General features: G+C 41.0%; 1 protein-coding gene across 1 annotated transcript in view; it reads right to left on the bottom strand.

Annotated features, from left to right (window-relative positions):
- Positions 1-15693, bottom strand: part of LOC126252343 (diuretic hormone receptor-like) — a 263050-nt gene that overhangs the window by 144585 nt on the left and 102772 nt on the right. Inside the window, exon 6 of the mRNA XM_049953232.1 lies at positions 4939-5019. Coding sequence (XP_049809189.1) covers positions 4939-5019 — 81 coding nt within the window. The remainder of the gene's footprint in view (positions 1-4938; positions 5020-15693) is intronic.

Raw genomic sequence — 15693 nt, 5'->3', positions numbered from 1 at the left:
TGAGGAGACACTCATTACATACGCAGAAAGTAACATGAATAGAATACTGAAGAAGTTTAACTCCTGTGTTGCAGCCCAAACTGGGAGTATACCTTTGCAACGAGTGGATTTACATGCAGGTAAGTTCACAGTGGCAGTTCCACAGCTGGGCGCTGATAATGCTGGCAGAAACTTCAGGACGCCGGAAAAACGGCTGTGCTGCGTTCGAACGTTGGTGCTATACCATTTTGCTGCAAGTGTAGCGCAGCGTGACATTTCCACAGCCGAATACGTAATATGAACCCGCCTCCTGTGACAACACAAGCAGCCAGATGAAGTATAAATACTCCTGTTTCATAGGGCAAAATAATTCGGCATCTTGTGTTCTGCAGACGCAGTTTCCCCGTCTGTCATCTGTCGATTGTACTGCTAGAGTGGCCGTCACGAAATTAGATACGTCAAGGTCGCACACGCTGCCTGCAGTTCAGAGGGGTAAGAGCTGGGATTCGCCCACCTCATAGCTTCGTTGCCATTCTGTTGGCAGTAAGGTACGTCATCGTCATGGTTTCCATCCGATATTGTGTGTTCACGTGTGGTTTCAGGGTTCCGGGGAATAGCGCATAGACGTATTTTGTTAGGCAACGAAATACAGAAGCAAGGGCATGCGTAGAGGGCGTGAAGACATTGTTGTATTTGATGTACTGAAGGTTAACTATCTGACTAAGTGCGAAGAAAATAGAAATAATATCAATTCTGCGCAAGCGCAGCCGACTGTATTTCCTATTAACCGTTCAGTAACGTCGCAGAATCTCTACATATGAACCTGTGCCTTGATTCTCCAAGCAAGGAATATAAATGACAACGGAAATACACGTAATTTGACACTTTTGACAAAATGTTAGTGCGTAGAGATGTACTTAGTTACCACGACCGATAAGATTATCCGACCGATAGAAAAATACAAGTTGATCTCGGTGAAAAAAGTCAATTATTCTCGCTCAGAAATATCCGTTCTTTCTCTTCTGTGCACTTGGTTTCTGATTCAGAATGTTTAACGATGGACGACAATTTTTACTGGATGTAGTGCCTTTGCAACTGCAAGAATGCAGTTTTGTGTGCAATGTTCTTATTGCTTGTCGAGGACAATAATTTTGTGTTGTACTTAGATAAAATTTGGCTTTCACAAAACTACACGCACGAATGTATATTGCTCGACTTCAACGGAGCTAGTGGCCTGAAAGTACCTGCAGTTAGTTTTCTATCGCGTATATCGCCGATTTGGGTGATGGGTGCAGTGACAAAGTATCAGTAAGAACTGCACATAAAAAATTTTCGTGAGATAGAAAATATTCTCGGCCATATTAATGCGAATATTCGGAACAAAAATCTTGGCGACGGCACGCTTGTAGTCGCGCTCTGGCACACACACAGTCTCACGCAAATAAAATGTGTTCATAGGTGACACGAGACAATAATGAAATCTCAGATGTTACCAAAATTAATTTTATAATTTTCTTTACAATTTTCTCGCTAGACTTTCCCACAAGGCCCAAAATAACGCAAATACATCAGGGACGGCATTTTTCGCTACACAGACGGGACAGTTTCATAACTCTTACGGTATTTTATCCAGTATCTCGGAATACTTCCATTTTTCACTATAAAATTCACTGAAGCGCCAAAGAAACTGGTATAGGCATTCGTATTCAAATATAGAGATATGTAAACAAGCCGAATACGGCGTTGCGGTCAGAAAGTTCCGACAAGTGTGTGGCGCAGTTGTTAGCTCGGATACTGTTGCTACAATTGCAGTTTATCAAGATTTAAGTGAGTTTGAACGTGGTGTTATAGTCGGCGCACGAGCGATGGCACACAGCATCTCCGAGGTAGCGATGAAATGGGGATTCTCCCGCACGACCATGTCACGTGAATACCAGGAATCCGGTAAAAGATCAAATTTCCGACATTACTGCGGCCGTAAAAAGATTCTGCAAGAACTGGACCAACGACGATTGAAGAGAATCGTTCAACGTGACAGAAGTGCAACTATTCCGCAAATTGCTGCAGATTTCAATGCTGGGCCGTCAACAAGTGTCAGCGTGTGGACCATTCAATGAAAGATCATTGATATGGGCTTTCGGAGCCGAACGCCCACTCGTATATCCTTGATGACTACGCGACACAAAGCTTTATTCCTCGCCTGGACCCGTCAACACCAACATTGAACTGTTGATGACTGAAAACATGTTGCTTGGTAGGACGAGTTAAGTTTCAAATTGTATCGAGCGGATGGACGTGTGTGGATATGGAGACAAACTCACGAATCCCTGAATATCGGCAGGGGACTGTTCAAGCTGGTGGAGGCTCTGTAATGGTGTGGGGCGTGTGCATTTGGAGTGATATTAGACCACTGATACGTCTAGATGCAACTCTGGCAGGTGACACGTACGTAAGCATCCTGTGTGATCACCTGCATGCATTCGTGTCGACTGTGCATTCCGACTGACTTGCGTAATTCCAGCAGGAGAATGCGACACTTCACACGTCCATAATTGCTACAGAGTGGCTCTTCTGAGTTCAAATACTGTCGCTGGCCACCAAACTCCCCATAAATGAACATTATTGAGCTTATCTGGTACGCCTTGCAATGTGCTGTTCACAAGAGATCTCCACGCCCCTCGTACTCTTACGGATTTATGGACAGTACTTCAGGATGCATGGTGTCATTTCCCTCCAGCACTACTTCAGACATTAGTCGAGTCCATGAAACTTCATGTTGTGCCACTTCTGGGTGCTCGTATGGCCCTACGCGATATAAGGTAATTGTACCAGTTCCTTTGGCTCTTCAGCGTATGTACACACGAATTTAAAAACTTTCGTAATGCTAATGCATTTCTTCAGCGCAAGTACGTCAGTAGTTCTGTTTAATTAACAGGTGGAATTAAGTAATTACTTATCTTCAACATTGGGTATAACGTAATTTCTTATTTTTTTCGTAGGAGCTGGCAAGAATTTTCTTTTAGAAAGTATTGCATAATATTCTACACTAAAAATTTAGATATCTAATATTTTTTCGGAATTTTTACTAAATATTTAAGATTTTCTCTAACTGGCAACGCTGTAAGACGGTAAAATGACACTGTGATGCCGGTTTTCGTGACGGCTGTTATAGTACACACCAAGCAGCTGAGTCTACTAGTCGGAGCCGCTGGTCTCGTTCCCGGGCTTCAAACGGGATTCGATGGTTAGACGCAGCTGGGCGGTCGCCTATGCCTCACACAGCAGCCCTTCACTGATCGTTCATAGTTGAGCTCGGAAACTTGCAAGCTTTCGGCCAATCGCTACGGCTAGAGGTTGTGCACACCAGCCCTGCCGCCTCTGGTCATGCGACTAGAGCTGACCCTCTATTTGTCCGGCAAGGGTGCCACGGGCGCCAACTGCTGATGCACTGCCCTTGCGGTCTTCTCGTATGGACGTCACATACTGCCTGTGGGACACAGCTCGCGCCACGGCAGCACAGCTGTGTGCATGTGTAGTAACACAGGTCAATAAATAAGTAAAATTGCTCTTGCACTGTTAGCTCCGCAACCGCAGTTGTAATTTTATTTATATAGCGTATGTGGTTTTCAAGTACAAATGGTTGTAATAGAGAATACGGACGGCGTCTATCGCTGAAACAATAGGTTTTACTTTATATCTTTTTTTTTTCCACGACACGTTAACCTGATCGTTAAATCTTCTCAGAATATCTGGGTTCTGAAATAACCGATTATTGGTATTTTGTCCCTATTATCTCCTGTAATAAACGTACAAATCGAACAAAGGAAAGTCGTAAGTGATTGAATACCAGAAAAAAATCACCAGCATTCTCGTACTGGTTCTCATCTTTTGAAACTCTGCTCAAGGGTTATTTTGTAATCAGGGATTATATCAGAGTTTGGGCATGGCGAACAGAGAGTGATAGGGGGAGAAAACTGAGTTTGAAGAAGTCTGTTTTTTGTGTTAATTTGTCCGTTTCCAAGAGCTACAAGCAGATATAGGCATAGTACGTGGACACTGCCAGAACATTAGCTGCGTTCTATTTTTATTGTGCATTATGAATGAATACTTGTCAACTTCTTAATTTATTACTGGTGCAACAATCTTCTTCCTCTAATTGCTGTTGCCACAATCTTCTTCCTCTTATTATTTCACAGAAACGGCAGCCAAATCTTTAGTCTTTTTAAGTAAATAAAGCGCTGTAATTCATCGTTACGTCACTTCGTAAAAATATTTCCAGTTTAGGGCTGGTTCCATTTTGCAATAAAGCTAATGTCCGACGACGACATCGAGAAACTACCGTACAGATCAGGTGTGAGCGAGTCTTAAACACAGCACGTACACACGTACTTTAAGCTAGGGCACACGGCAACAGAGATGTTATTGTCTCAGTAATGACGTACCAAACCTTATCTCATGTGAATGTTGATCGTTTCTGCCTGTATTGTCATTAAAATAGCACTGATCGCTTTTCTCATTTTCTGTTATGACACAGTCTTTCAAAATAGCACAAATTTTACATATAAAAATTACTTCTTCCTTAAGAAAGGTTTATTTAAAAACGAAAAATTTTAGCACTATTGCCATGGCTAACTGATATTCCAATATTTTTACTCGTTTATTAGTAAAAAATAAAAAAACAGTTATTATAAACGACACCAAATAAATACCGAAAAATGCCGGGTATTCGGAATTAAAATATCGGTATAGGTTTCAATCGATTAGTTTTTCCCATCCTTGCTGGAGAACCCACACCACATGGAGCACTTAAGCCTTAAGTGGCCACCCTGTAACACTGTGAATAGTCCACGTGAACGAAATCAGCAACCTTACAAAATTTCTAATTTGCTTAATAGATCAATTCAGATGCCCTTCGGTAGCGTCACTGAGTGCGGTCCAGTACTTATGTTACTTACTTACCCCATCCGATGGCCACGTAGGCACTAAGCTCAATGTTCTTCACGGTGAAAGTCTCCACCACGAGGATGTATAGGTAGAGGCCTGCAAATAACGTGTTTAATGTGAGAGATACGCAAAACAGAAGCAGGTGGCAAAATTTGCAAAGTGACATTCTTCAATGAAACTGATGTCTGCGCCGAAAAGATCAACGCTTCATAAGTTAACACAACAATATTTTATTGCAGAAGAACAGAATAATATACATATTTGGAGCAGTCTACAATGTCGTTAGAGAGTAAAAGTGTTTTCAAATGATCTGTTGAGATGCCATACAACAACTCTCTCATGATATCAGCACAGGGTGCGACGTACCAGTTGTCTATATGTCTGAATTATTTAACAATTGTTTCAGGACGACGTGATGCCATTATCAAGTTCTTAAAACTAATATTCCATTAGGAATAATAAAAAAAGAACAAGCAAGCAGCAAACATGCGTTGTCAGGTATTGTCTTGCATGTTATATATTTTATGTTTGCTGCTTGGGTAATTTTTTCTGTGACTGATGGAATATTAATTTTAAGAAGTTGGTAATGGGATCACGTTGTCCCGAAAAATGTTGTACTAAATAAATAAAACATTTGTGCATCTTTTGCGTCTTTCTCTGTACCGAATTCGTTTCAAATATGTTAAATGTCATTCTTCACATTGTTAGAGTAAATGAATTACTCTGTGAACTGAGGTATTTACCTTGTGAGGAAAATTCCGTTGGTTATTGGTGGAACACAGATGTATTAGAATTTGAAATACACTGTATTAATGCTCAACAATAATATATATTTTATGTTTCGCTAAGAACATGCCATCCTCACACAATTTCTGAGTAAGCGAATTGGCTACACAACAGTGAGAGAATATGGTGGTACAAAGACAGATTATATAAAAATGTGTGAGCAGTGTACGGCTATGTATCTTCATGAGAAACTCAAACACATTGACGTACACAAAGAAGGTATGAACAAATCAACCTTATATTACATTGCACTAAAAGATTAAATGTATAAGAATGTGTAATCCGGAAGAGTACCCAAGTGTATACTGAAACAGATACTATGTTACATGCACAAAATAGCTGGGAGGAGAGGAAGGAGCTGACTACAAGATAATACGCTTGTTGTAAATAGTATACCTGTTCCCTACTCTCCAAATTCCACAACGGAATTGTATCGAATTCCTTCTGGATTGCCAGGATCGCAGCATCAACCAGGGCTCTGTTTCACAATGGCGAACACATCGAGTTGATTTTCGTAAGATCTATGAATGATCAACGTTTATAATTATACAGCGGATTTTCGGTTTCTTTGAATGTTATAAGGCGTGACCATAAAATTTTTTCCACAATTCTACACCAGTTTGACACCACCATAACAGATCTATAATTGTGAGCACTTGTTTGACAATTCTTGGAAACGAGACTGACGCTTTATTCAGTCGCTTCATGTCCTTCGGTGCTCCAATGTGCTACAATAAACTGCTCCTGTTAAGAAAACAAGCTGATACGCATAATATCTGTGCATTCTCATCAGGCTTATATACCTTTCGGTGTTCAGTGATTTAAGCTTATTTTCTATTCAGCCATCTCTGATTTCAGTATCTGACAATTCGGCTTACTGCAAGGGCTGATTAGGAATACTATGATCTCCTGCATAGAAACAATTTCGGAAAACCAATATCGGAATTTCAGCCATCGTTCTCCCACTCTGAGGTACTGTGCCAGTGTTTTCAGTGAGAGACTATGTAGATGATTTCCATGCGATTAGTGACGTTCGTCTGATTCTTAGTCGCAGTAGTCGCAATATAATACTTTTGAATTCACGGAACGGTCCTCATATTGCTCTCCTTATGCTCACTTTGGGTTTCAGTATACTTCCGTTTATCACCAACTCTTTTATTTAGCTTAGAGTTTGGATGAATCGCTGTTTTCTTGCGTACCAACGTTCTGACGTGGCTAATGAACAGCGATGGGTGTTTCCCACTGTACAAAATTTTTTCGGCAAATTGGAAATTTCGTGGTAAGGTCTAATAGGACCAAACTGCAGAGGTCATCGATCCCTAAGCCTACACACTACTTAACCTCACTTAAACTAAATTACACTATGGACAACACATACACCCATGCCCCAGAGAGGACTCGAACCTCCGACGGGGGAACGCACGGACCATGACAAGGCGCCTCAGACCGCCGGCTTATTTTTTTTTTTTACTTTTTTGATTCGGCACATACGGGTCTTATATTTTGAATTTTATCCATTGATGTTGCTCAGGTACTCTACAGTTAGCTTCCTGTCTAAAGAGACAGGAAGCCTTTCGTAACAGCCACTTGACTACTGATGATTTAACAGCCTTATACTCACTGTTTTCTTCTTCTGCGTTAACCAATTCGAAAAGCTCAGGTCTATTAGTTTCTTGGAAGTAAAAAAAGTTCCCTGACTACTCTGTCTTTTACAGCGAAAATATCCAGACTAATTTCATTCAAATCCTTGATGACCCTTCCATTCTGCTGCGGCAGGTGATCTATAAAAGCATCCGATTACTATCTTTGACACACCTTTGATGCTTACCTTCACTAGTATTATTTCACATTCAGAATGTACAATAACCTTACTATATATTATAGACCGCTTTACAGCAAATATAAGCTCCGACCACAGGCATATAATGCATCCTTTCCGTACTAATTCCAGTCTGACTCTAGGATTTCACAGTTATTCACTCCGTGTTTCTGTTACAGTGGTTTTTATAATCTTTAAGAGCCAAGACTAATTCTGATCCCTTGCGACTGACGCTCCTACACGTCATTAATACCACATTAATAATTTGTTTTTCTACGGATGATCGATGATTGGGGCAGGGCTTGGCATTTGTCTCTGAAGATAAATAAATGTAACACATGGCGTGTAGATATTCTAATATATCCACTACTATTCCATTACAGGCTATTTCGCGAAGTCAACTTAGTTGTGAGCCCAAAATCATCCAAATTCGTCGAAATATTCAAATCTGGGATTAAAAAATAAAAAATAAAAACAGTTCAATTGAAGGTTTTATTAATAGAAAAATACTTCAATTTATGAGTTTATTTTAACCAGTAATTATTGTGTATTTACATTTGTTTACAATTAATTGTTTTGACGTTTTTTTTTAATTTTGGGGAAGATGGTCCTGGGACGGAATGTCGTGATCCAATTCATCGAATTCTTCTGGCACAGGATCTAAACTGATTTTCTCCTCGATGTCAGTCGCATCGACGATTTAGGTCGAATCGAGAAGATGACCTCTTCTGTTAGAGACGTAAAGCATGTAAGCGCCCTTGTAATAGCTAAATACAGCCTAGCACTTCATAGACACTTTCCTGCGGGAACAAGCTGCTTGTCATAACTTCCTGCACGTGCAGCATATTGTTCTGAGCAGTTCCAGGACCGTTGTGGTTTAGTGGTTGCAATGAAGGACAGATCGTATCTGCTGTTCTTCCATCCGCATTTCAGTGGATACAGCTGATGGTTCCTCCAGATCTGAACCTGCAAGTAGACCCTGAGGGAGTGCTGACGAGCGGAAGCTTCGGTGGGAGGCAAAGATTCCTAGCTTATGTTATTATTTTTAGATAGAGCTATCTGCAACGGTTGCAGGCGAAATTCATTCAAATGCTCCGAGCCACCACCCGTGTGCAACAGACAATAAACTTCACTCCCGCATCAGCGACCTTAACAGGATTACTGCTGTAATCCACGAATTATAAGGCGGCTTTTGGAGCTTTGCATTCTTTTGAAATATATTTAAAAATTTGATTTTTCCCTGCCGGAAAAAATATAGAGGTGGGATCACAGCCACTGAAGACATAGCAGTTGTTTTTTGGCTTGTTCAGAGAGCTTGGAATTGTTGGCGGTGTAGATGAATGTGAATTGTTTCCAGGTTTCATAAGGAAGATACTGCATACGGGCTAATCCAGCGCAGTACTATCATTGTCTCACTCATTAAAACAGAAGCGGATGACACAGCCTGAGCTCTTTGGGCGTGTTCACAGATTTCATCCTTTATCCAGCGCTCTTCCAAGGGATCCATCAAGCACTATGGTGTAACTGAACACAAATTGTTTTTTGAGGTAATAATTTCGTGTTACTCTGTAGCCTGGTGTAGGTATTTCTATTGGACCGCACTTCGGCGATTTGTGTGTCCCTAATGTACCCCAGTTATCCTACCGCGTAAGCGGGATCTATACTTTAACGAGGTATCCGAATGATGCATCGTTTTTGGCGACTCCTTATATAGTCGAGAGATGACGGCTAGGTTAAGACGAAAACCGAAAAACCCATCGTTCGATCGATATTCGATCCCGCGACATCATGGTTTCCAGGTACACGGACTTTACCGTCAGATCACCAATATCGACTTTTTGATGTCGTTCACGTACTCTTCATGGACGGAGAAAAACATTTCGTCAGATCCCACACAGCTCGGTGTAAGAGGAACCCAGCGTTAAGGACAAAGTATGTGTTGCTTCTACTTTTAACATTGGCTGGATTCAACAGTTAAAAAGGTCTATTTTCTTGTCTCGCACCTTACTCTGTCGCATCAGAAAGCGTTAATGTTTGTGGGGCTAACTCAAAGACGAAGTGTGGCTCGAGTTGTTGTGGTGGGAAGGGATTCGACGAAAAACTGTTTCTGAACTGACAGGATCTGGTTCACCATTCACCTTAGCTCTGCGCTTCACGGCTCGTAGGGGCACTGGAAGTCTCCAAAGTGTTCCCCGTGAATATTTTACATGCTTTTTTTTATTTTCAGGTACTACTTCTATGATTAATCCAAACACAAGTAACTAACACAAAAATTATAAATTATCTATTGAATAATTAAATAAACAAATAGAACTAACTACCGAGATAGGTGGGTACCGAACAAAATTGCTCATAAATTAGAATATTTCGACGAATGGCGATGATTTTTGGGTTCAAAAGTAATCCGACTTCACATAAAAGTCTTACCTGAAAATTAAGCTACGAATACTTTCACGTTTTTATTTGTATGTTTGGAAAGGACTGACAGAATTCTAGAAATTACGAGATCTATTTACACAGAATTTGATACTCTTCAATCTTACTTCACGACATATTTAATTCAGAGTAGCCGATTTTGAGTTAGAGATGCTGGAACGTGACCATGACTCATTTTCCCGCCAAGTTGGTAAATATTACTCATCTTTGACAGCCGGTTGTGACTAAACGTCTGACCCGATTTTAGCTTTGGAGCAGGTAACTTTACTCGTAAGTTAATGGTCTCTCATTTTGGTGTCTTGGGAATTGTCTGGAGGATGTATCGTTGTCCAGTAATAAGCGAAAAACCGAAAAACTTCCAAAAATTCAGTGGTTTTTCGGCCTACAAAAGTTTACCATAAGCCAGAAACTGTTGTAGACTCATTAAACTCTTATTTAGGATACCTAACGTCGATTAAAACTGCTTCCAGATTTTGCATATTTATTGAGCAGCGCGGCCTTATTTCGGACTAATTTTCCTGGACTATTTACAAGAGAAAGTAATTACTGCTCAAAAAAACGGTTCAAATGGCTCTGAGCACTATGGGACTTAACAGCTATGGTCATCAGTCCCCTAGAACTTAGAACTACTTAAACCTAACTAACCTAAGGACATCACACAACACCCAGTCATCACGAGGCAGAGAAAATCCCTGACCCCGCCGGGAGATTACTGCTCGCAATGATAGCCGATCGCTTCTCATAGAACCCCTAAATCTATATCTATGACTGGATGCCGCTGACATAGCATTCCAGGAAGGCACTTTCCGACTTTCCGGCAGAAGACAAGATTCCTTTGAACCGTGCTTTGGCCTGGTGATTCTGCTTGTAAAAACGGAAACTCTGCACGAGTGTAGGTGTTTCTCCACGCTACTTAACATAGCTTCACCTAAACTGTAGAAAGAAATACGTGCAAAATAGCCGTCAGGGAAGAGAAGTAATTAATATTACTCGTGGCAACCACTGACATTATTAATTACAAGGCGTTAACCATTTTATTAATTGACAGGAATAAAGGGCAGATAGTGATGATTTTACATCAGTTATTAACAAGAAGCGACAAGATGCAGTCTGGCTATGGAGTGACACGATTATGAGTAAGATTTCTGTCTCTGGTAACAAAAGTTTAATTCTAAGGAACTATGCTAGATAAAGCTCTAAACTGTGTTACAAATGGCACCTTAGCTTTAACGCTTTTTGTGGACACACTTCCACATATCTTTCTGCTTTTTCAAAACAATGTAGCTTAATTCATAAAGTTCTTGTGGATACATTGCTAAATGTGCAACGAAAGTATCAGTTTTCTTTTCTATCTCGCTCGTTACTAGCAGAATAATTTAAGTGTGCTGACGTCACAATGTCTTCCAGGCAGAATAAAGAAAGCTCAATGTTGATGTTTCATGAGATACAGTCACCTATTATAATTCAGCGAATGTTCCGATGTGCTTATGGTCAAAATCCGCCAGATGTGAGATACATCAAAAGACAGTACGAAAAGTTTCTAATTACCGGCAATTTTGGTAACAAGGCAAGACGTGGTAATCCTGAAGTGAGTACGACACCGTTGACATGGTGCGTACGCCATTTCAACGGAGTCTGTGGAGGTCAGCGGGTCGTGCTTCCAGAGAAAGAGGCGTACCTCAGAGCATTGTGATGATTTCCACAGCCGGCTGCATTTCCACGCGTACAAAATGCAGCTCCTAAAAGCTTTGCAGCCATATGCTAGGAATATGCTGGAGCCAGATGTAGACAGTGACTACCTTAATATAGTTCGTTTTTCCGATGAAGTGACTCGTCATATCTCCGAGAAAGGCATGATAACCGGCTGTGAACGGAGCGGGGATTGGTTGGGGGGGTGGGGGTGGGGGGCGAATGGCGGGCGAAGAACATGGAACCCGCATTTCGTGATAAAGCAGATAAGGGACCGCTTGAAAGTGAATGTTTGCTATGGCGTAAAACAGAACTCAGTTACAGTAATATGCTCTCGCACTAAGCCTATGATTATGGAAACAACTTACCTAACATTATGGGAACATAAAGCTGGACCTCAGAGAAATTTAACGACGAGTATGTTCGCCAGTTCTTGTATGAAACCTTTCCGGACGTAAGGATCCGTAGCAACGGTCCAACGTCATGGCCACCGCGTTCCCAGACATAAACTCTCTTGACCTTTTTTGTTGGGATACATTAAAATAAGTGTCATTTTACAGTACAAATACGAGATTCTGTAGAGGCGGTTCCGGAAGAGATGCTGGCAAAGACATGGAGAGAAACAGAGTGTCACCAAAATATTCTACGAACAACGAGTGGAGTACAGTGAAGTGTATCCACAAAAACTTCATCAGTTAAGCTAGCATCTCTAATAAATCGCATAACCGTATGCAACACAGTTCCTTAGAAGTAAATTTTTGTATTCGTGAAAAGGCTTCATGTTCACGCAGTACAGAACAACTCACTGGTTGGAAGGAAGCTTAGAGTGTAACGATGCGTCGATGGTTTGATCATAAGAGGCAAGGCAGTCGCTCGTGGTCTGCACAAAGCGACGACGCCATCTTCAATTGTTTTGAGAAGTCACGAAGCATGAAACATCTCAATCAGCATGCCACAGGGTAGTGTCAATCCCACACTAGGTGAGTATAACTCTGTTACCTCAACAATTTCTCCACTTCACGTGGTACAGCAATGTGTAGTCCAAACCTTATCACATATAATATTTATCAAATGGTTCAAATGGCTCTGAGCACTATGGGACTCAACATCTTAGGTCATAAGTCCCCTAGAACTTAGAACTACTTAAACCTAACTAACCTAAGGACATCATACACATCCATGCCCGAAGCAGGATTCGAGCCTGCGACCGTAGCAGTCCCGCGGTTCCGGACTGAATCGCCTAGAACCGCACGGCCACCGCGGCCGGCTTAATATTTATCATTATTATTATAAATATAAAAGTATACATAAAATATATTATTAAAAATATCATTATTATTAAAAGTCGCCTTCTTGAATGTTGTTTGCTTTAAAACAGACCCCGTAATCTACGTTGCGCTACGACTGTTGACCTTGATTATTAAGTTACATCATTTATTGTCAATTCAGTGTCTCCATCGGTTATCAGTGAGAACTAACATGAACAATTTGTCACTTGGCGGTTTCACATTACATGAAGAAAATGTTTGCTCAATTAAGAAGGAAAGTTTGTCACGCTAATAACATGCATGTACATGTCCCACATCTGTCGAATATCTATCGTGTCTGTAATTATATGTGTAATTATTGATGACAACTGCAATTGCGAAGATTCTAGTTCCATTAATACTACAAGGTTTCCTTTCGCTTTAGTCTGGTGATTAATGCTTTTCTGGTCTTTTCGTTTTCAGAACGTATTGGCAGCACACTCATTCAACATCCATTCGCAACCGTCATTCATCTGTCATCAGCACGCAATGAATCTGATGCCCCGTCAAAGTATTATCAGACGTGACACAAAATTTGAAACGTGCCTGGATTTGCGAAACGCTGCAGGATAACGGTTTCAGAGCATATTAGATGCTGAAATTTAATTTCCTCTGTGCGTCAGCTGGCATGTATTGTCTTTGTTCAAGGTTTTTGCTTAGTTTCTTGTTCCTGTCGTCACTTTTGCAAATTAAATGGGCAGATATTTCCGAATTGTTAACGTTTCCTTCACTGTCACTTCTTCGGACGACGTTATTCATTTCATATTACTGGTGACAGACTGTTACGATTGTCAGGATTGATTTGTTCTAAGATCACATTTCGTGCAAATTTTTCACGAACGTTCTTATAATCTGACAATGTAGTTGCAAACGATATTACTTTCCTCCCACTTGTTACCACGTGCGCAGATAATATTACACAGTTACAGCGTTAACAAACATGGAGATAACTGAGATTGTAATACTATGCGTTCAGATTCTGATACACCCAAAATTAGGACCAGCCGTCGTTCGAGTGGAGGGGTGTACCAATGTTATATACTGTAGCGAATGAGAAACTGGACATACTTCTCAGAGAAGAAGGGAATGCGATCACCATTTTAAAAAGGCTTATGGTTACTGTTTGGTAAGTACATAAATGTCTGAGGGATATCACTTTATCCTTGACATTTAGTCCTAACATTATGCCAACGCCACGAATGTTAGATACTGTTCCAGAATAATCTTCTTGAGGTTGAAGCTCTTTTGTCTGTGTTTGCTTTAACAATAACATATGTTTCTGGGTGGGATCCGTCTTTAGGAAAACACATTTTTTTTTGTCCCAGACATGATTACAGCTGGTAAACAGTGACAGTGAAACCTCAATACACAGAACTTGACAATGAAGATGATGACGAAAAAACAAACCTTGCAGGTGACAAACTGTAAAGAAAAAACAAAACAGACACTGTAAAAACGCAATACAGCAGGAAAAGCCCACCGTGTGGTAAGAAGCCATAATAATTAAAAAGAAACACTGATGATGCTGCAACTGCAGTGAAAAATGTCTGGACAAAAAACCAAATTGTGTTTAGCTGAAGGCGGACCCCACCCAGAAACAAATTTTAAGATGCTCGGAATTCGTCACTTAAAATTTGTCCACTCTCTTCCAATCTGATTTCAGTGATCCTCATTATATCCGATGTGTTTCGTCTACATCTACATCTGCATAACGCCGGCCGAAGTGGCCGTGCGGTTAAAGGCGCTGCAGTCTGGAACCGCAAGACCGCTACGGTCGCAGGTTCGAATCCTGCCTCGGGCATGGATGTTTGTGATGTCCTTAGGTTAGTTAGGTTTAACTAGTTCTAAGTTCTAGGGGACTAATGACCTCAGCAGTTGAGTCCCATAGTGCTCAGAGCCATTTGAACCATACATCTGCATAGATACACCACAAGCCACGGTACGGTGCGTGACGGAAGGTACGCTGAACCACTTCTTGTCATTTATTCCGGCGGCAGTAGAATCGTTCGGCAGAAAGCTTCAGACACAGAGTCTCTGAATTTTCTCAAAAGTTTTTCTCGCAAAGAGCGTCGCGTTCCCTCCAGGGATTCCCATTTGAGTTCCCGTAACACTTAACATGTTGTTCCAATCAACCGGTAACGATTCTAGCAGCCCGCCTTTAAATTGCTTCGATGTCTTCGTTCAATCCGATCAGGTACGGATCCCGAACACTCGAACAGTACTCAAAAACAGATCGCACCAGCCACCTATATGCGGTCTCCTTTACAGTTGAACCACTCTATCCTAAAATTCTCCCAATAAACCGTAATTGACCATTTGCCTTCACTACCACAGCATCGGCGAAACTAGAGTATCAGGTTTGTGACATGAACATCACCCCTACAAGTAGCATCTGAGTAATGGAGACGAACAAATTCAGAAAATGATTTACGTTTGTCGGTGTATCATATCGACGTTGGTAACAAGGTTTCCATTCATAGTATCAAACCTGCTCGACAAAAAGCCGCATGAAGCATATAGTCATCTGTGGACAGTATTACGGTACGTGAGTAATTGAAGACATTAAATGCTCAAAAATGCTCTTGTACCATATTCATAACACTCATAGTTTCTGACTTTTTTTATCGTGAATCTTATGCTCAATTATTCTCTTGATCACAGGCAATCACCACGTACAGTAACCTGTGTAATGGAGGTACAAGTAAATTTGCATTCTCTTTAGAGTGCACTGAC

Source organism: Schistocerca nitens, chromosome 4 (assembly GCF_023898315.1).
Source record: "Schistocerca nitens isolate TAMUIC-IGC-003100 chromosome 4, iqSchNite1.1, whole genome shotgun sequence".
In the NCBI taxonomy this organism is placed as follows: Eukaryota; Metazoa; Arthropoda; class Insecta; order Orthoptera; family Acrididae; genus Schistocerca; species Schistocerca nitens.
The sequence above is the reverse complement of the archived record's forward strand: the minus strand, read 5'-3'. Positions and strand labels throughout refer to the sequence as shown.